The sequence below is a fragment of the Heptranchias perlo genome, chromosome 2 (assembly GCF_035084215.1).
Source record: "Heptranchias perlo isolate sHepPer1 chromosome 2, sHepPer1.hap1, whole genome shotgun sequence".
In the NCBI taxonomy this organism is placed as follows: Eukaryota; Metazoa; Chordata; class Chondrichthyes; order Hexanchiformes; family Hexanchidae; genus Heptranchias; species Heptranchias perlo.
Window position 1 is genome coordinate 132,012,133 of NC_090326.1, and position 22,655 is coordinate 132,034,787.

The following is a 22,655-nucleotide window of genomic DNA, read 5'->3' on the forward strand; positions in this document are numbered from 1 at the left end:
AACTTCGGTGGTGGCACAAATCGGATATTGAAGTCAATCATAGAATGGTTACAGCACAGGAGGCCATTCGGCCCATCGAGCCCATGCCGGCTCTTTCTATGAGCAATCCAATTAGTCCCATTCCCCCGTTCTTTCCCCGTAGCCCTGCAAATGTTTTCCCTTCAAGTATTTATCCAATTCCTTTTTGAAAGCCACAATTGAATCTGCTTCCACCACCCTTTCAGGCAGCGCATTCCAGATCATAACTACTCGCTGCTTAAAAAAAGTTTTTCCTCACGTCGCCTTTGGTTCTTTTGCCAATCACCTTAAATCTGTGTCCTTTGGTTCTCAACCTTTCCACCGATGGGAACAGTTTCTCTTTATTTACTTTATCTAAACACTTCATGATTTTGAACACTTCCATCAAATCTCCTCTAAGGAGAACACTCCCAGCTTCTCCAGTCTATCCACATAACTGAAGTCCCTCATCCCTCAAACCATTCTAGTAAATATTTTCTGCACCCCCTCCAAGGCCTCCACATCCTTCCTAAAGTGCGGTGCCCAGAATTGGACACAATACTCCAATTGTGGCTGAACCAGTGTTTTATAAATGTTCAATATAACTTCCTTGCTTTTGTACTCCAGGCCTCTGTGTATAAAGCCCAGGATCCTGTATGCTGTTTTAACTGCTTTCTCAATCTGTCCTGCCACTTTCAAAGATTTGTGCACATATACCCCCAGATCTCTCTGTTCCTGTGCCCCTTTTAGAATTGTACCATTTAATTTATATTGCCTCTCTTCATTCTTCCTGCCAAAATATATCACTTCGCAATTCTCTGCATTAAATTTCATCTGCCATGTGTCCACCCATTCCACCAGCCTGTCTATCTCCTCTTGAAGTCAATTACTGTCCTCCTCACTGTTTACTATCTTTCCAAGTTTTGTGTCAGCTGCAAATTTGGAAATTGTGCCCAGTACACCCAAGTCCAAGTCATTACTATATATCAAAAAAAAAAGTGGTCCTAGTTCTGACCCCTGGGGAACACTACTGTATACCTTCTGACAAACAACCGTTCACCACTACTCTGTTTCCTGTCACTTAGCCAGTTTCATATTCATGCTGCCACTGCCCCTTTTATTCCTTGGGCTTCAATTTTTCTGACAATGGAAAGGAAATTGGGTGGGGTGTATAACCACCGGCCGCCAAATTAAATTTCACACCCTGATCTCTACCGGGAAAGGGCGTGTATATGAATGTCCGTTCGGGTCATTGGATTGGCTGTGAGGCTCAATGGATTGAATAGTTTGCTGACACTCATTCTCTAGGCTCACACTTGATGATCACAGACCGATCACTTGGGTGAGGTACCTGAGGGCAGTCAGTGTAATATGGAATCTGTACAAGTGTCAGGTTTCTATAAGTCTGTACAGATCCCTACTGTACACTGGTCCCTGTGGAACCATATCACAGCACTAATCAGCACCTTCGGAAGAGGAGCAGAGAACTCTTAATTGGATTCCCACTAGCAGTAAGTGGACCATAAAGAGAATGATGGTACATTATCTGTGTTCATTCACTCAAGTAATATAGACATATAAATCGTGAGTGGCATATGAATGATGATTCTCATAAGTATCAGCACTAGTACAATGTAGGGTCATTATGCCATAGGTGATATATTATTTAGTTTTATTTTAGGGCTTTTGCTTTATTTAAGTTACCACAATCCAGTTTAGTAAACATTTTAAAGAACCGGAATCTATTTTCTTCCCATTTTTCTGAAGATGCTGACTGAGGGTACAGTTCCATGGGCAGCAGTCACTCTCTGGTACCTCACCCAAATGCCCATTCTTCGTTTGTGAACCTAGATTGTGGTGCTTCCCAGTCACTCACTATTAAACACATTGAAGCCTTCTCCCCACATCTAGACATATTCATTTCGCAGCAGTTGGTTGGGGGGGTCCACTGGACATGTTCAAGAGTGTGATACATGGGTGATTTTTTCCCTCCATAGCCCAAGGTCACTAAGGCCAATTGAAATGCTGCCATTGCAACCCCATCAGTTAACTCCCAAAAATTAGACTATCCATTTCAAAACTGCATTGGTGGCTATACTGGTCTGACACCTCTGGATGCAGTCCGCAATACCCTCATTACTACACTGAGGCAACCTTGAGATTTAATCCTCTCACCTCTACTTATGAGAATCATCATTCATATGCCACTCACGATTTATATGTCTATATTACTTGAGTGAATGAACACAGATAATGTACCATCATTCTCTTTATGGTCCACTTACTGCTAGTGGGAATCCAATTAAGAGTTCTCTGCTCCTCTTCCGAAGGTGCTGATTAGTGCTGTGATATGGTTCCACAGGGACCAGAGAATCTCCCTGTCCTGCTCTCCCTTAGCCCCTGTATCATCTTCTGCTTCAAATCTTTATCCAGTTCTCCCTTTAAAGCTGCAGTTGTCTCTGTCTCAACACTCCCTGTAGTAAAGCATTCCATGCTCCTACAACCCTCTGCATAAAGAAATCTCTCCTAAACTTCTATCCTCACTTTTAGTTATAAATTGATGACCCTTTGTCACTATCACTAACGCCCTAACCAGAGGAAATAGTATTCATTATTCATTTACCTTCTGGCCCACATGGAACCTTTTAAAAAAATTAAAACACTTAGCAAGCCTATAGGAGGCCCAGCTATTGCTGATGGGCTGAAGACCATGCTGGCCTGCAGTTAAAATGGTGTGCGGGACACAACGCTATCATCTAATCCATATTAATACAGAATAAAATAACTGCAAATGCTGAAAACTGAAATAAAAACACAGCATCACCATCAGCAGCTGAAAAGAGAAAACACAGGTGAATGTTTCAGGTGTCGATTCTTCATCAGTAAACCACATCTATCGAATAATAGCTGAACCTCTTGTAAATTCTAGGAAGAGTGCTTATTTTAATTTAAGGCAGGTAACTGGAATATATCGGCTCCCTGCAAAAACACCGCAGAAAATTCTGAACCAGTTCCTACTGCTCGTGATATATGCTGAGCCTGCCTCCACCCACCAAGTTATAATCGCATTCCCGCCTATGTGCAATGCTAACTAGTTGTACATAACTTTCTGGACAGTCTTCACTTGCCCAACAGAGATGACCTTTGGATAATGTACAATGTTTTGCACTGCTTTTCAACATCTTGAAATCTATTAAAAGACTATTGAACCTATTAGCTGCTTTTTGGTGAAAGTAATTAGCATTGTTGAACTCTTGACTTCTAACTGCTGTTCTCCCCATTTGTTTTTAATTTGGTCAGTCCTATAAAGGGGCTTCTCCAGTCCGACTCTGACAGGTCCATCCAAAGCATTAAACTATACTTCTCTTCCAGGTACTGACAGCCAACTTTGTATTTCTAACATTTTCTGTTTTTTAATATTATCCTTATAACTGTCTCTAGGTATTTGTGAATGCTTCATGTCGTTATCCTGTCTCTACGTGTGTGTGTGTGTGTGTGTGTGTGTGTGTGCGCGCGCGCGCGCAATTACATAAGTGGCTTGGATCTCTATATGCACCTTGTTTCACCTTCACAAAAGGAAGTTAACTTCCAAATATATTATAGAAATTATAGTGTAGAAACAGGCCATTCAGCCCAACTGATCTGTGCCGGTGTTTATGCTCCACATGAACCTTCTCCCACCCTACTTCATCTAACCTGGGATTCATTTGACTAAACTAAAAAAAAAGTACCCAGTAGGTAAAAGAATAATCAATATTTCAAATTCTCTTCCGGTTTTTAAATCCCTCCATGGCCTTGCCGCTCCCTAACCTCCTCCAGTACACCATCCCCCTCCCAAAAAAGACTTTCTGTACCTCTGATACTGACCACTTATGCTTCCCTCCTCCCTTCACCCCACCACTGGCAACTGTGTTCAGCCGACCAAGCCCCATCCTAAACTCCTTCACTGCTCCACTCGTCTCTCCTCCTGAGAGACTCTCCTTAATACCCATCTCTTTGACCAAGCTTTTGACTGGTCTTCCTAACAGTTCTTTCTTTGGCTCAGTATCCAGTATTCATTAGACCTCTGTGAAGGACCTTGGAATGTTCTTCTCCATTCAAGGCGCCATATAAATGCAAGGTGATGGTATTGCTGTTGTTACCAATTACTTTCTGTTATTTCAGTTGTGCAATGGAGGTTCTGTGACCGATCTTGCCAAAGGGTTATTGAAACGAGGCGAGAGAATGAGTGAACTGATCATTGCCTACATCCTGCACGAGGCTCTCATGGTAAGATTTATATCTGCGCTTTAACAAGTAACATTCCTTTAGCTCAAAATGAAGCATTGCACAGATTATCAGCCCCACTTGCGTGAATACCACGGAGGTGACCTGCTAACATTAAAAGTGGCTCACTTCATTATGTTTATTAGGCAGCCAGGTTTTATTTGCAGCAAGAATATAACTGTCACCTTCGATTTTTCTTTAGGGTCTGAAACATTTACACAACAACAAGACGATTCATCGTGACATCAAGGGCAATAATATCCTATTAACAACAGAGGGAGGCATCAAACTTGTGGATTTTGGTATGTAGCAATTTGCATGCAGCTGAAGGAGGCAGTCATTCTTCTCAGCAGTTTTGCAAAAGTACATCAGGCAGACTGAGTAGCAGCATACAGCCAGAAGCTGTAAGGATTCTGTCCGAGAAACAAAATCATTTGTCAGAATTCATCTTCACCCAGTGTGTTTGCAGCTGTCCGTGTGGAGGAATGAGGGGAAGGGTTACAAGGAGTACAGGAATCTAGCAAGTTTGGCAACTCATCAATATGCGGCAAGCTTGTCACAGCCAGACAAGCTTTCTCTCCAAAATCTAAAATGGTGGTTGTTATAGTTACGGAAATCATAACTAATACTGCATTCATATAATTATAAAAACAATCGTGCACATGGTCAAAGCAAACATGAAGCCAGGAAATCAGATCCTTAAATACAAACATCCTTCAAAATTTAACGGGCAGCATTACATGGGGAAGGAGGAGTGGACTTTAGTATAGAAAGGGGTGATTTGAACCCTGGCCGAGTGGCAGAAACCACAATTAGCACTCATCCTGCAATCTACCATTTTAATATGTTCTTCTGAGCAGGTGAGAAAGACACCTGCAGGCACCTTCTTTAAAATATGCAGACCTTGATTGGGGCCCCGACTATTTTAACTGAATAGGGAAGCTGTTGTGGCTTTCCCACCAGGCCAACCTAGTGGGAAGCAGAGTCAGGGCCAGAACAGGCTCAAAAAAACAAAGACTTCTTTTTTGACTTTCGTTTGAGAGGCCAGGAGGAGCAGGAATGCTCCCACCACCACCACCACCACCCCTCCCCCGATCACGAGGCCCTCCAGAAACCCCACTCCCTGCAACTTATCCGAGTGCCGGGGACCATTCCTTGCGTTCCTGCCCGCCGGCCAGCTGCTGCTTCCAGCTGGTTTTGGACAGGAAACTGACTGGGGGGTACACAGAATAGGGCTGGGAGTTAAAATTTACTGGGCCTCATGCTGCCAAGGTTAGGATGGTTTTCCCCCTGCCTCAGGCCCTGCCCGTCCTTCAGGGCTAAACTATAAGTTCTATGTGCGGTTGGAAGGATGGGTGAAGGGGTTAGGGGTGGCAACATTAAAGGTTCCTCCCCAGCTCCCCTGATGGATTAGTGAGTAAATGTACTGTGCTCCTAAACTACAGACACCCAAATTCAATTCCTGGTCTATTTCGAGTTAGCTGATCTTAGCTGGGATGGCAGTTAGGGTTCTACATTCCAACCTAGTCAAATGGAGTAACCCACTCTTTTATACTACCCGGTGACCCCTGTCGTAGGGTGAGGTGAGCTTATAGCCTGCCCATGGTACTGACTATTGTTGTAGAGCCTGCTGACATGTGTTCTCTGGGCTAAAGGATGGCTATTTCAGTGCAGTACAGGAGAGCTGCCAGTGCTTGTGGAACTGCATCCCAGCCAGAGTCAACACATTCAACAGAAGGACATTTTGATCCTGTTACTGCCACTAGGCCCTAGAAGGATGCGAATTTTATGCTATTGTTATTGAGAAACTTGCTTACTGACCTGTCGTTTAACTCAGCTGATTGGTAGTTTCTTTTTTGGATTTCAGAGTCAACATAATAATAGGTCTCCGGCAGGCTACTGCTGGAAAGATAACAATTTCTTCTTACTGATCTTTAATGATTCATTCTTCGTACCTACATTGAACACTTTAGATTGAAAACACTTCCTCCCCTCCCCTACACAGTCATTTTCCCCTTCAACAACCAAAGCCTTTTTCCTGATGTGTCCCTAATGACTTTTATAATGAGCATAACATCGATCAGTGACTTCTTCCTAGCACTAATTAATGACAAGTTTAAAAGCTACTATATTATATACTGGGAAAGTAAATTAATATACCTCTTAATATCTTTTTTAAATGTAAATGTAATGAAGCATCATAGTTAAAATGTTTTGCTCATTTTAAAAAAGGCAACAATTTGTCTGTTAACTATAAGTAGGGGATACATATCAGGAAATGATTGGATCCCACATTTATCCAACCTTTAATACGCAGATTCATCTGGTGGATAAATATCGCAAAATGGATATCCGCATGATTTATTTTTTTCCCAGAATAATAAATGTAATCATTTCTTTAGGCTTCTAATAGCTTAGAATTTTTTTTTTAAAAAAGTGACGCAGACTCACAGCCAACATCGTAAAAGGCAAGGTTGGAAAATTTCCCGTTTGCTATTTGCAGTGAAACCATAACTGTAGTGTTAAAGACCGAGTTTATGTCTTCATTACAAATACGGAAGAGAGGCAACCTTCCCCCGGACATCCTCCCAAAGTAGTGAAAAACAATAAATTGGTTCTGTCATTATCGTGGTCGAAACTGAAAGCGCTTTCCAATTGGTCGGTTCAGTGATGGTGGTGTTGCAGTGAGGGGAATGCCCGTGATTCTCTCGAATGTGTCAGTAATGAGATTACAGGAGCTTTACACGGGGAATGTGTCCTGTTCTGTCCATAGGATTGTGTTTGAGGCACTCCTACCCTTGGTAATCCACATCATAGTTATGTTTTCTGACAACAAGAGGGGCCGTAGCGAACTCGAAAACTACTGAGGAATCTCACAGATATCAGTGGCTCTTAAGATGGTTCATATCATCAGAGTACACATATCAGACAGTTTGGAGATCTGCAGCATAATCAGAAAGGAATTGGCTGGATATCACCCTCATGAGGCAAGTTTAGGACAGGCAGTGGTTTTACATGAGATTGTAGAGTATCATAATGTTCACAACTAACCCATATACATCACTTTTCATCAATTTTCATAAGGACTACAACCTACTGCCTCAGGTAGCTTTCACAATCAAACAGTAAGTCAAAGTCAAATCTTAGATTTTACCCAGGATGTGCACTCCAGCTTCAAAGAAATGATGAGAAACTCACCGAATCTGTCTCTCTCTAGGAGTGAGGCAAGGTTGTCTTTAGTCACCTATTCTGTTCTATGTCCTCACTGATTATGTTGGATAGCACGGTAAGGGATGGACTTGGAGTGTCTGCACTAGGCATTTCTGAAAATATTCCAGTTTTCCCTTTGGTCGATAATATTGCGCTGCTGGCAGACTGTCCTACGAATCTGAGGGCAGCTTCTGCACTCCCAGAGGGCATCACTTGCGGGGAGCACATCGCAGGAAATTGCAGGCACGCAGGGCCCCTCCTTGCTGGAATAGCAGGAGCATGGAATCAACCCCTGGTGCACTCTACTCACTCTCAAACAGTGGCCTAGCCACTGACAATTGATACTGGGTGTTCCACAACTGTGGGATTATAGCTTTTCACAACCCAGAAGGGATCATGAAGGCATTGATTGAAAGATACAGGGGGCATCAACTCCATTTATTGATTCATATGTTACCTTGGGTCCTGGTAGATCCCAACTTCAACCTGGACACAGTCCTCTTTGATCACACTGAAAAGAATGAAGGCCATTTTGGCCTCCCTTATGTTTCTTCAATGACAATGAAGTCCAAATGCAGGTTAAACTTGTGATGTATACAACATGTACCCAAAAAGTTTTCCATCATGTTTCAGAACTCCTCAACATGCAACAGAAGGACATTCTCTAGCCCATGAGAGATACAGGACCAAGCTGCAAGCTGGATTTGTGGAAGTTGTAGGGAGGGAGTGCAAAAGACAAGGCTGAAGCGTTTGCAACCATCTTCAGCCAGAAGTGCTGAGTGGATGATCCATCTCGGTCTCCTCCCGATATCCCCACCATCACAGAAGCCAGTCTTCAGCCAATTCGATTCACTCCACGTGATATCAAGAAATGGCTGAATGCACTGGATACAGCAAAGGCTATGGGCCCCGACAATATCCCGGCTGTAGTGCTGAAGACTTGTGCTCCAGAACTGGTCGTGCCTCTAGCCAAGCTGTTCCAGTACAGCTATAACACTGGCATCTACCCGACAAACTGGAAAATTGCCCAGGTATGTCCTGTCCACAAAAAGCAGGACAAATCCAATCCAGCCAATTACCGCCCCATCAGTCTACTCTCAATCATCAGCAAAGTGATGGAAGGTGTCGTCGACAGTGCTATCAAGCGGCACTTACTCACCAATAACCTGCACAGTTTGGGTTCTGCCAGGACCACTTGGCTCCAGACCTCATTACAGCCTTGGTCCAAACATGGACAAAAGAGCTGAATTCCAGGTGAGGTGAGTGTGACTGCCCTTGACATCAAGGCAGCATTTGACAGAATGTGACATCAAGGAGCCCTAGTAAAATTGAAGTCAATGGGAATCAGGGGGAAAACTCTCTGGTGGCTGGGGTCATGCCTAGCACGAAGGAAGATGGTAGTGGTTGTTGGAGGCCAATCATCTCAGCCCCAGGACATTGCTGCAGGAATTCCTCAGGCAGTGTCCTAGGCCCAACCATCTTCAGCTGCTTCATCAATCACCTTCCCTCCATCATAAAGGTCAGAAGCAGGGATGTTTGCTGATGATTGCAGAGTGTTCCGTTCCATTCACAACCCCTCAAATAATGAAGCACTCCATGCCCACATGCAGCAAGACCTGGACAACATCCAGGCTTGGGCTGATAAGTGGCAAGTAACATTCGCGCCAGACAATGACCATCTCCAGCAAGGGAGAGTCTAACCACCTCCCCTTGACATTCAACGGCATTACCTTCACCGAATCCCCCACCATCAACATCCTGGGGGTCACCATTGACCAGAAACTAAACTGGACCAGCCACATAATTACTGTGGCTACAAGAGCAGGTCAGAGGCTGGGTATTCTGCAGCAAGTGATTCACCAAAGCCTTTCCACCATCTACAAAGCACAAGTCAGGAGTGTGATGGAATACTCTCCACTTGCCTGGATGAGCGCAGTTCCAACACTCAAGAAGCTCAACGTCATCCAGGACAAAGCAGCCCACTTGATTGGCACCCTATCCACCAGTACACCGTGGCTGCAGTATGCACATCTACAGGATGCACTGCAGCAACTCGCCAAGGCTTCTTCGACAGTACCTCCCAAACCCGCGACCTCTACCACCTAGAAGGACAATGGCAGCAGGCGCATGGGAACAACACCACCTGCACGTTCCCCTCCAAGTCAAACACCATCCTGACCTGGAAATATATCGTTGTTCCTTCATCAAAATCCTGGAACTCCCTACCTAACAGCACTGTGGGAGAACCTTCACCACACGGACTGCAGTGGTTCAAGGCGGCGGCTCACCACCACCTTCTCCAGGGCAATTAGGGATGGGCAAATAAATGCCGGCCTTGCCAGCGACACCTGCATCCCGTGAATGCATTAAAAAAAACAGACCTGTGACTGACTGCCTCGGAAGGCAAGTCAGCCTCACAGCAAACATTCCTCTTGACCAATGTCACTCACATGAGGACCTGGTTTAAGTAGTTGGCAGTACTTAAGCCTGGGATGGAGCATTGGATTCAAACATTAAGATGGTTGGCAAAATGCAAACTGCTCTGAGTAGGTCATTCCTCTGTCCTGAAGGCAAATTTTAATTGTATAACTGATGAGGAAACTCAGACTTGGGATGACAGCTGCATGGAGGCATTACCCAGAGACCGGATATGTGAATACATGGAGAGGGCTAGGTGCCTACTATGAGAGGCAGGGGTATGATGTGTGTCCATTCAATTGTCAGGAGGATGGTGGCAATACACTCAGACATTTTATGGTAAGTTATGCTACTCACCATGTTGCTTGTAAGGAGCTGCTGGTACTTGCGATCCACTTAGCAAGGGCTCAAATCTTCAATTATCAGTTGACTATTGACCCAACTAATGACTATCCTCCTTGGGGCAGAGGTAGGCAGAGTCTCTTTCGGGGCAGGATGGCTCCAAAATGACACAGCTGCTATTTGAAATTCAGAAATAAATCAACCTTCTGTGGCATTACTAGGTAATCTGATTCCTGGAGGACTCCAAAGCATTGTAGATGATGATCAACCAGCCAACCTGGCTTACTATTGGAATCTGGAGGGGTACATCTTGTCACTGGGACCTTGGATTCTTCCCACTCAGCTCCAGATAACCCTGCAGGCCACAGTCCTAATAGTTTTGCATGTTTTCAGCTGATTAAATTCCAGTAGTACTTCTGCATGTACTTAGCGGTCCATAACCCTTGGCTCTGCCAAAAACTCTAAATCTGAGTAAGTGAGATCTGTCCCTGGGAGAGGGCGTGCTCGAGATTGGGAAAATAAAAACCCTACAGCTGGGGTATAGATTCCTTAGAAGCTTGGGTTGAAGACTCTGATAATGTGTTTCTATACATGTCTGGCACTAGCTGATTAAAAAGAAAATGGAATGAAAATAATTCAGTGAAGAATTATACATATAATTAATGATAGTCAGTACATAAATCACACAGGGGTAAATTTCCTCAGGACTGCTCCTGTTCCATCGCTGTAACTTTGGCAGAAACCTCATTTACAAACGGTAACGGGATTTCTGTGACCCTCTGCCAGAGTCGAGGCAGCTCAGCGGGAGAAGTCCCGAAGAAATACCCAACGATTGTTTCCACTAAATAGTCACATATATTTCAGAGATAAATCAGAATACAGTCTAATTATTTGAACTCTTCTTCCCATTGAAAATTTGTTTCAGTAACGTTCAAACAATAGACATTGTAAAACCACATCACAAAGCACTCAGAACTCCCAACTATACAGGAATGAAATAGTCATAGAATATGGCAGAGCACTGAACCCATCTTTTTAATCATATAAACGTCACCAGGTCAGTTTTAATACATTACAAAGTGATATGGCATCAATATGGAAAGTGATTACGACACGGGCATCCACTTCTTAATGATGTGCTGGTCCTTGCCTGGCCCTGAGCAGTCAATTTAGAAAAAATAATGCCTCACTTGCCATTTGCATATAGACAGAATTAATGTTCTGCAGACATTAATAGCCCACTTATATTTACAGTTTGCTATCTCTGAAGTCAGTATTGAACTAGGAATATAAACATTACCTCAGGCAGTGTGTACCATCAAGATAGATGATTGGAACACAAGCTTCCAAAAGTAATGTAATGTCTATTACTGAGCAGCAGAAATATTCCCAGCTCTACCTCTGTACAGACCAGTGAAACAATTTACTGATGTTTCCCAGCCACTGGGCAAGGCAGCAGCACAGAACAAAGTAGTCAGTGTTTGTGTGATTGACTTTTAAAAGTCAATCCAACTGCCATAGTTACCACCTAGAAATATAAATGGGACAGGTTCTACAGTAGTGGAATTGGGACTCAGTACTGGAGAACCACTTCAGAAAGTGACTCTGCAATATAAAATGCAGCCTAATACTCTAGTCATCTGTCCCTGACGCCACCTCTGACTTCTATAGTGCTGGCCAGGATATGACCACTTGCACAGCTGGGGCACTTACAATCCAAGAGTTGTTCAGGTACAGTGTGGCAGGGTGAGGTCAAGTTCTTGTCAGACTCAAACCACCATATTCCTAGTAATACAAATGATTAGCCACTTGCAAAACTGATTTACTTCAAATCAGTTTGGCACCAAGGATGCCAGCCGTAGCTCAATGGTAGCACTCTCACCTCTGAGGCAGAAGGTCATGGATTTAAGCCCTAGTGCCAGTACTTATGCACATAATCCAGGCTGATGCTTCAGTGCAGTGCTGAGGCAACACTGAACTGTTGGAGGTGATGTCTTTCGGATGACACCTTAAACCAAGTCCCTCTCAGATGGGCATAAAAGATCCCATGGCACTATTTGAAGAAGAGCAGGAAATTTCTCCCAGTGTCCAGGTAGTATTAATGCATCAACAGACATCAATAAAACAGATTAGCCTAGAAATTCTTTTAGGCCATTTTTATTATGGTAAATGGTCACAGGGAACGATCCCAACGCCCGTAGATCGCAAAAAACTGGTCCCCAGGCCTTATCTAAATATTCAGGGCCTTAATAGGCAGCTCACCTGCCGACAGAGGCCCTCTGGTAAGTCCCGGGGGAGGGAGGACAGCAGTAGGGAGGCCAATCGGAAATATGGTGTGGGGAGGAAAGCTCCTGCTCCTCCTGGCTCTATAGAATTTTTTTTTAAATTCACTTAACTTTTCAGTGACGGCCTCTAGCTAGGCCATCTCCACATCCTGAATTTCTGGTAAGGCTCCTTATTAGCACATGCAAGGGGCCTAATGCCTCCTTTAGGCATTCGACCCAGACAACTGAAAAATGGTCTGATCCAATTTCGAGTCAAATGCTTTTCAGGCGTCCTTGGGGCAGAGGATGTTCTGCCCCTAAATTGGTCCTTTTTGCATCCGTTTTACACCCATTATCTCATTGCTGTTTCTGGGACCTGGCCGTGCACAAATTGACTGCCGCAATTCCCTACATTACAACAGTGACTACGCTTCAAAAATTTATTGGACTGCAGCTGCTGGTTATAGTTCTGCTGTTGCCACTTACAGCTACCCTAGTCCGATCTTTTGTTTCTTAACTTGTCCCATTACCATCCTCCTTGCCTTAAACCATCATCCCTTTTGTTATTTAATCACTCTTGCCCTCTACCCTAAATCACAGACCTTCCCTTCCCTGGCACTGTACATGCTTAAAAACTTTAACATCTTCCATTTCTGATGAAAGGTCTTCGACCTGAAACGTTAACTCTGTTTCTTTCTCCACAGATGCTGCCTGACTTGCTGAACTTTTCCAACATTTTCTGTTTTTTATTCCAGATTTCCAGCATTTGCAGTATTTTGCTTTTGATCAAAAGTACTTTGTTGGCTGTAAAGCTCTTTGGGGTGTCCTGAGGTGATGAAAGGCTATATATGCACATGCACAATTCTTTTTTAAAAAGTGGTATGGGGGCAATTTTGATTTTGTGCGAGAGTGTAAAACAGGTGATAGTGAATCGGCAGCCCGTTTATTTCCATTGAAGCCAAAGGTTTTAAAAATTGAGAGATGTAAAACAGGCTGCCGACTCTCCATCACCCATTTTACACTATCGCACAAAGTCAAAATCTACTCCTACATGTCCAAAACCTACTAAACACACAAAGCACCACATATCTCCGCAGTGTACAGTCAGACTTAGATCTGCATGCCCCGGTACTGTGAAGCAGCCATTTATAGTTCCTACTCTTAATAAATAAGTACATTCCTATTATAAAACATATTTACTTGATTCCAGTTCAGTTACACAAAGTAACACTTTGGGTACAAAGTTCATATGATTTCATATTCAGGTTGCAAAATGCTTCTTTAATCAGTTTTATCAGAATCTAATAATTTATTCAGCACTTCCAATTAAAATCATTATAACAATTTTTATTGGATATTGAAGAGTAAGTTAGCATTATCAGAAAATAACTTGTTACATCTTATTGTGCCTGTATCTGGGCTTTTTCTCTTATCAAATCCTTTTATTTTGCTCCTTACATCCAGAAATGCCATTTATTGCAGATTTTTAAACACACTTCATAAGAACACGGAGACTGGTGCACTGGAGCATTGGATTATAAATAGCACGTCACCCTTATTGATGAAAGCACTAAATGACAGCCTTTCAGTGCACGATTATCTGAATCACGAAGACGCCATCATCTAGTGATTCCACAGCACTGTACAAGAGAGATAACAAAACCTCTGCACTGACTCATCACCAAGAACAAATTCCCATCACACACTGCCAATTTCTGAAAGAAAATTCTATTTAATTAAAACTGAAATGTGTTGTTAAGGGTCATTGAACATGCCCTGAGGTATATGTTGCAACAAATGAGTACCAGAGGTTTATCTACCACAGGGAGTGTAAGGTGGAGCAGACTATTTTATACAAATATTGACCTTTGTCTTAAGATTTCATATATCTTGGTAATAAAAAGCAACCCGATTGTTTGATGTCACCTTTTACTTTTCTACTTCTGTTAAGGCAGATGTACAAATACACTGGAATTGTATGTATAAAACTCCAATTCATGGAGGTTTCCCTTTTAAGAATCCAGGTTAGAAATGATTGTGGGTGACGAGCCCCAACTACTAGTCTAGAAGTATACGGGGCAAGATAAAGCAGAAAAAGAAAGCTTATGACTGTTACAGAAAACTAAATACTGCAGAAAGCTTAGGAGTATAGTAAGTACAGGGCTGATGTAAAAAAGGAAATAAGGAAAGCAAAGAGAGGGCATGAAAAAATATTAGCTAGTAAGATTAAAGAAAACCCAAAGATGTTTTATCGGTACATTAAGAACAAGAGGATAGCTAAGGAAAAGGTGGGACCTATCAGGGATGATAAGGATAACTTGTGTGTAGAAGCAGAGGATGTGGGTAGGGTTTTAAATGAATATTTTGTCTCCGTATTCACAAAGGAAAGGAATGATCTGGACGTAGTAGTTAAAGAGGAGAGGTGTGAAATATTGGATAAGGTAAACAGAACAAGAGGGGAAGTACTAGAGGAACTGGAATCCTTGAAAGTTGATAAGTCACCAGGGCCGGATGGATTGTTTCCTAGGCTATTGAAGGAAGCCAGGGAAGAAATAGCGGATGCTCTGAGGATCATTTTCCAATCCTCACTGGATACAGGGGAGGTACCGGAGGACTGGAAGACTGCAAACGTAGTACCATTGTTTAAAAAGGGTACGAGGGAAAGGCTGAACAATTATAGGCCAGTCAGTCTTACCTCGGTGGTGGGCAAACTATTAAAATCAATTCTGAGAGAAAGGATAAACTGTCACTTGGAAAGGCATGGTTTAATCAGGGATAGTAAGCATGGATTTGTTCAGGGAAGGTTATGCCTTACAAATCTGATTGAATTCTTTGAGGAAATGACTAGGAGGATTGATGAGGGTAGTGCAGTAGATGTTGTCTACATGGATTTTAGTAAGACATTTGACAAGGTCCCACATGGCAGATTGGTCAGAAAGGTAAAAGCCCATGGGATACAGGGAAATGTGGCGAAATGGATCCAAAATTGGCTCAGTAACAGGAAACAAAGGGTAAAAGTCGATGGATGTCTTTGCGAATGGAAATCCGTTTCCAGTGGTGTGCCACAGGGCTCAGTGTTGGGTCCCTTGCTGTTTGTGGTATATATTAATGATTTGGACTTGAATGTAGGGAGCATGATTGGCAAATTTGCAGACAACACAAAAATTGGCCGTGTAGTTGATAGTGAAGAGGATAGCTGTGGACTCCAAGAAGATATCAATGGAGTGAGCGGAAAAGTGGCAAATGGAGTTCAACCCAGAGAAGTGAGAGGTAATGCACTTAGGGAGGGCAAACAGTAAAGGGAATATGCAGTAAACGGGAATATATTGAGAGGGGTAGAGGAAGTGAGAGAGCTTGGAGTGCATGTACACAGGTCCCTGAAGGTGGCAGTACAGGTAGATAAGATTGTGAAGAAGGCATACGGAATGCTCTCCGTTATTAGCCGAGGTATAGAATACAAAAGCAGGGATGTAATGATGGAACTATATAAAACGCTTGTAAGGCCACAGCTGGAGTATTGTGCACAGTTCTGGTCACCACATTACAGGAAGGACGTAATTGCTCTGGAGAGAGTGCAGAGAAGATTTACAAGAATGTTGCCAGGGCTTGAAAATTGCAGCTACGAGGAGAGATTGGATAGGCTGGGGTTGTTTTCCTTAGTGCAGAGGAGGCTGAGGGGAGACTTGATTGAGGTGTACAAAATTATGAGGGGCCCAGATAGAGTAGATAGGAAGTACCTGTTTCCCCTAGTGGAGAGTTCAAGCACTAGAGGACATAGATTTAAGCTGATTGGCAGAAGGATTGGAGGGGACATGAGGAATTTTTTTTTTAACCCAGAGGGTGGTGGGTGTATGGAATTCGCTGCCCGAATTGGTGGTAGAGGCAGGGACCCTCAACTCTTTTAAAAGTACCTGGACCTGCACCTAAAGTGCTGTAAGCTGCAGGGCTATGGACCAGCTGTTGGAAGGTGGGATTAGAATGGGCACCTGGTTGTTCTTCGGCCCATCGTGTCCGTGCCGGCTCGAATGGCCCCCTTCTGTGCTGTATCTTTTCTATGGTTCTAAGTAACAACAAGGAGAAAACCCATGGAGTATCATCCACATGGATGAAACTTAGTAAAAAGAGTTCAATTTCCTTAATATTGCAGATCTGCTTCTAATTGAAGTGATTCTGTAATCTACTGGGTTTCCCAGTGCATTCACATTGTGTCCACTGACTTTCCTTGCATTTTTTCTTCTGTGTAGTATCCAAGAAAAAATGGTGGTCAGTGATAAAGGGTAGGTAGCACAAATCTAACCGTCACTGCAAATGTTTGAATATTTTGATGATGCTTTGTGGGGGGGGGGGGGGGGGAAGGGATGGAAGATGGTTACCTTCAGCTCTTGTTTATTGAACTACACTTCAAAAATACCTAATTGGCTGTAAAGTGCTTTGAGAGATCCTGAGGTAGTGAAAGGCACTACATAAATGCAAATCTTTTCCTTTCCCTGAAAAAAATTATAACAGATGTCGAGCGGTGCAGCTTTAAGGGTGGAATTAAAACCAGTAAATACGCTTAAGTGGAAGTAAATTTATAGCCTAGATTGCTACTTTTGTAGCTATTGTGTATCATGTCCTCAGAATAGATCTGTCCAGTTGACATAGAGGGAAGTGCCTTGATTGTTGTGTATAGAGCCGTATTGTCATGACTGAGCCTTGTTGCCTAAAATTATAGAAAATAAAATCCTGCCAGTATCTTTTTGCTATGCTTGAAATCTACATTTATAAAAAATAAGTTAGTAAGGATCTGATTCCGAGTATTAAAATCCATAGGTAAAATACGCCCAATTAAGTGGCTTTAGATTCAGAGCACTATAAATATTCCATTCTCTATTACATTCTCAGGGGCTAAATACAATTGCAGCAAGACGAGGGAAACTAATCAAAAATAGAAAATCAAATTGTTAAAAAATCTCTGAACTTGATAAATGTTTGATTCGCGCTTGACTGATCAAACGCATTACATGCCTGAAAGGACTGATTCCGTGATGAGCATTCAATGACATCATTTTGCCGTACAACAGGAATTCAGTCAGAGCCCACTGACAGGCTCCAGAATTTACAGTCTATAATCACAGACTCCTTTTAAACAGTTGCTTGCAGATAGACTCGTGCCTGGTTGCCACAACGTATCTTAAATGTCACTCCGTCATAGATAATAGAACAAGAGCATATATTTATATTCGTTAACACATTGAGAAGAGAATGGTCACATTTGATGTGCTTTTTTGTGACATCTGAACAACAACTGCCTGCAGCTGCTGCCTCGCCTCGCCTTCTCATGTGAGCACTCTCAGCTAGGAGGCTCTGATGACGCACAGAAGACGTGCGAGGTTGTACATTGGTATTACGTTTCTGGGATATACAATTGCACATGTCACATATGGAGTTGCTACGTACGTGTGTTACATACTGTAGGAAGCATGAATTCAAACTAGAGATAATCAAATGATGTCAGATCTAGTTTTCAGTTTTATGGCCTCTTCTAAATTTTTGGATGTACTGTTTAGTAAGAAATTTAGATGAATCTGTTGACTGGTTCATTTATTTTCTATCTTTGACAAGAAATAGGGCAGGAGTCGATTAAACAAATGTTTTGCTGAATATGACAGCATGCATTGTTCAACACGTGATAATCAACACCCATAATTAATCATTTTCACAGAACTATTTCTGTTCCTTACATTTACCTGGCAAATGTTTGAATTCAAACCCTTCACATCCTAAAGAAAACCTACACACAGCAAATGTTCGGTTAGGAATCACACAGCCATTAATGATGAGTGAGCTGAAATAGAATCGTCCTGACAGTCACAGCAACAAGGACAAAAGTAAAACTGCTTTTAAAATGAGGGTATGTTTTCTGTGGCACGTGACATAACAATACACTAATATTCATATTATATGTCTCACTTCAGTTCCTATTTCCTGAAGAATTTTAGTCTCCATTTTACAATTTTCACTTATTTCTGTTTATATCAATAGCACAAACAAAAGCACATTGGGGACAATTATAAACCATTAAAGCTAATATTCATATCAGTAGATGATTACATTTTATCTTGGTAATCTCCTCCAGCCCATAGCTCCCGACCTGCACCTTCTGTTCCTCTAACCTACTCCCTCTGCTTCACTATTAGTGCTTGTTTGTTCAATCATTACATCCCTACCCTTGGTAAATCCGTCCATTTATCCTTTCCTTCTCTTTGGCGATGCTTTTACCAACATTGAATCTTTGTTGTTTTCTGCCCAGTGTCCATCTTGTTCATTCTGTCCTCAGAGATGTTATTCTATGCATGAAGAGTCTTCAGAAATGTAAACTGTTGCTATTGTAAATATCACAATGTTTTGAATGTCTGCAACTTTATTAATAACTGCATTAATTACTATACCTTTCTCCACATGATGTCTAATGCTTTTGATTCATTTAATCATTGATTAGGGTGCCAATAACCAAATAAGGCAATAATTGATTCTTACCTGTTTTCCTGTAGTTTCTGGTTTCATATTCTCCCCTCTGTGATATAAAAGTTTCTTCTTTTTACTCACCAGGATGACTGGGAATTATGGATTTGAGCTCGTGTACATTTTTTGGATGAAGTTTCAATCGCTAAATTAACCATTCCTCAACCCAAACAGTTCTGATGTCCAGCTGAACATAACAGATTTTTTTTTAAATTTCCATGTGTTCTCAGTAAAGTTATAGAGGCTCAAGCTGATTGATTAAAACCAAATCAGGTTATCTGCCAAATCTGAGAAGTATTCACTTAGATCTATTTAGTTAGGATAGAAAGACTTTGCCAGATGTTAGCATTGGCATGTCTCTCTTTGCCAGAGGTGAAGAAATTTGCTGCTTTGTTTTTCTTTTATTCGTTCATGAGATGTGGGCGTCGCTGGCAAGGCCGGCATTTATTGTCCATCCCTAATTGCCCTTGAGAAGGTGGTGGTGAGCTGCCTTCTTGAACCGCTGCAGTCCGTCTGGTGACGGTTCTCCCACAGTGCTATTAGGAAGAGAGTTCCAGGATTTTGACCCAGCGAGTGATTTATTCTTAGAGAGGAACTGCTCTCCAATGCCACTTAACTGAGAGAACAGGTGATTTTCGATCGATGGTTCCCAAAGCTTTCCACCACTTGGGGTTTTCCTCACCTCATGTCTGGGTCTGTTTTAGACTAATTGATAGAGATTGATTGCCATGATTAGTCAACAACTCCATTATTTTGTATCATGTGACTAATAGGATGATAGAATGCAAAGTAGAAGGAACTTAATCTCTTTTTGTCTAACAATTCCTTTGATCCTATTTTCCTGCGGTTCCCATTGAGGAGATAACAATGTCCTACTAGTTAGTGTCAATGGCTGGGATAATTATTCCTGATAGCCAAGAGTGGGAAAAAGAATATTATTTTCTCCATCAGATTATTTAAGAAGAGACTTTACCTATGTCAATAATGGGATCTTCAAGATAAGATTAATACATCTCTTTTTCCATGCTGAGTACGTGTAAGGCCCTTTCCCCCTGCCCCAAGATCCACAAAACTGGTTCCACAAATCAAGTTCAAGGTTATGGTACAAAATGTACATTTTAAAATCAAGTTAGTCATTTGCCACTCAAACATTTATGAATTCCAATTGAAACCAATGGAAATTCCTGAATGGTAAAGGGTTTTCCTGGAGTCCATTCAGACTCTTATTACATTATACAATGTGTGCATGAAAGTATTTACCATTAAAGCCTCTATATTATCCAAAGGACTATAATGAATTTTAATATCCTTCTACTTTTACCTTATTTATTGTAGATTGTTTTGAATGTCTTTGTTTAAGAAGTAAGAGCTTATGACATGAGGGAATTAGTTGGGAGGAGCCACTAAGCCAGCTAGTCTGAAGGAACTGAATTGAGGCACAGTTCAAATGGTAATATCACTGGTGAAATCTCGAGGATTACTGAAAGCAGCAATGATAAAATGGATCATTTTTTGAATGGCTTCACTTTTGACATTTTTTATTAATATTTTTGAACAGTTAGATTTATTTATGATTCATGAAGAACCTTGCCAAAATACATCAAAAAATTGCTGACTCTTTATTTAAAATCTGTTACCATAAAAATCATATTTTTTTGGACATTGTGCCTTGTACGTTGGGATGTAGTTTTTGCTCAGCGAGTTTAACTTTAATTTTGGCCAGCTTCCATACATTGTATAATGATCCCAGCGCTGCAGGGAATCCATCTGCCACCTGCTTCCCCTATGGGAACTCCATGCCTCCTGTTTTGGAAAATCACGATAGCCGTGCCCTTACAGCAGTCAGCTGATTATCTGGTTTAAGGAACACATTGTCGTGTAATCTAATTCATTATTGCTTTAAGAAGTCTCCTGCTGCTTACGACTGGAGGGGCACCCAGATTGCGGTTGGGAGCCATTTTGCGTTAATCTGCATTGGGTGTTACCGAAGAGAATGGAAACTCTTGAAGCTATACAATGTTTATTATGTTATGAACACGATATGGGTGCCAACTGAAGGAGAAGTATTTGCAGGTAGGCAGGAAAGATCCAAACGGAAAGCACTCCCCATGGAGAAGTGACAAGGAATACGGAAAGGATCTCCTCTTTCTTATTTCATAATTGCAGGGAATTCCATTTCATTTGTGAATTAGGCCCAAAAGCAATTTATAACATGTTAAAGTGCATCTTTATTAGTGCTTGCATTTCTACGCACACGATATAGTAAATAATGCATGAGGAAAAGGACATTGAAGCTCAACAGTATTCCACAACAGATGCAATATATGTTACAATAACTGTTCCCCTTCCGATTGTCTTTGTGAGAACGTGTTTAGCAAACTATTCTTTGCTTGGGGTGTGAAGAATGGGAGGTTTTCATCACAGTGATATCACACGCCAGTGCCATGATATTGTGTTTCCATATGACTTGTGTAATTGGCAAACCTTTTTCACTTGTTTACAAACACTTTTTTCGTTATTGCAGTATCCCTTTAAGAAATGTTAATAACAATTCATAGTTGTTTTGCTTCATCTTTGGTTTCTTTTTAAGCAACTCTAGTTAAATAAAACAGTAGCTACATTCCTGTGCAGAATAAATTATTTCGGGTACAAATTTGTGCTCTGGTCATTGAGCTTCACATGTCAAGAGTCCAAATTTGTAAAATCTACCATTATAACTACATAGTGAACTAAAAAAGATTTAGAGCAAGATGAATAACCTAAATTCGCACAAATCGAATAGGTTTTGAAGCAAAGTATTAAAAGGGGGGATTTTAACTCCCTCTGCCTCCCTTGGAAAATGGGCGATAGCAGAAATAAAATTGAGGTGGTCAACTTACCGCCCGTTCCCGCTCCGCCGCCATATCTCCCACGGTCTTCCATTGATCAGTTCAGGCATCCATCTGAATCAGGCAGAAGCCTCATGAATCCATGGAAACCGGGATCCTATGCTGCAATTTTAATGGCCTACTGGTCAGGGCGTGCGCCATGGAGGCTCTGCTCATTAAAACTTGATGGGCAAAATGAACAGGCCCGAAAAGGTAAGTGTTAAAATTATTTTTGTGGGGGTCAGCAGGGGTGCTCCTCCAGGCTCCACAAGAGTAAAATGGGCTGCTGCTATCCCGGGGACCCCTCCACTCCGTAATAGCCTTCTGCCTCCCCCAACCCTGTAACTTCTTGCCAGCCAGCCGGGTTGTGAGCCTGCGACCTGCAGCAAGATGTTAATAAGGCTTCACCCTCAAAATGGACCGGGCCTCCAGCTGAGGGATCTGGCAGGAGGTCATGCCCACTTTGCCGACTGCCTGCCCGATAGTTAAAATCCCACCCACCCACCCCCCGGCACCCCCCCACAAAGTCTTAACCAACATACTATGGGTGGGGGAGGGGGAACAGCTTTTTGATTTGGCCAATAATAAACAAAAATCTAATGTTCAAATGGAAAATTAATGTTAGACTAACTCTGAAACAAACAAATTTCAATGATATCCTGATATGTTATTTACTAACAGGCACCAATTCCTAAGTTTAAAAGGAAATCAATAATTTTCTGATCTCTATAGGTCTCTCTGTGCCAGGCACCATCCTCTGATCTACTCTCTAACCTGTGCCAATGCT

General features: G+C 42.1%; 1 protein-coding gene across 1 annotated transcript in view; it reads left to right on the forward strand.

Annotated features, from left to right (window-relative positions):
- The window catches only part of LOC137334364 (myosin-IIIa-like), a 77,844-nt gene that overhangs the window by 51,149 nt on the left and 4,040 nt on the right, over window positions 1-22,655 (forward strand). The window contains exons 3-4 of the mRNA XM_067999077.1: window positions 4,162-4,266; window positions 4,466-4,565. Of these exons, the coding sequence (XP_067855178.1) occupies window positions 4,162-4,266; window positions 4,466-4,565 (205 nt within the window). The remainder of the gene's footprint in view (window positions 1-4,161; window positions 4,267-4,465; window positions 4,566-22,655) is intronic.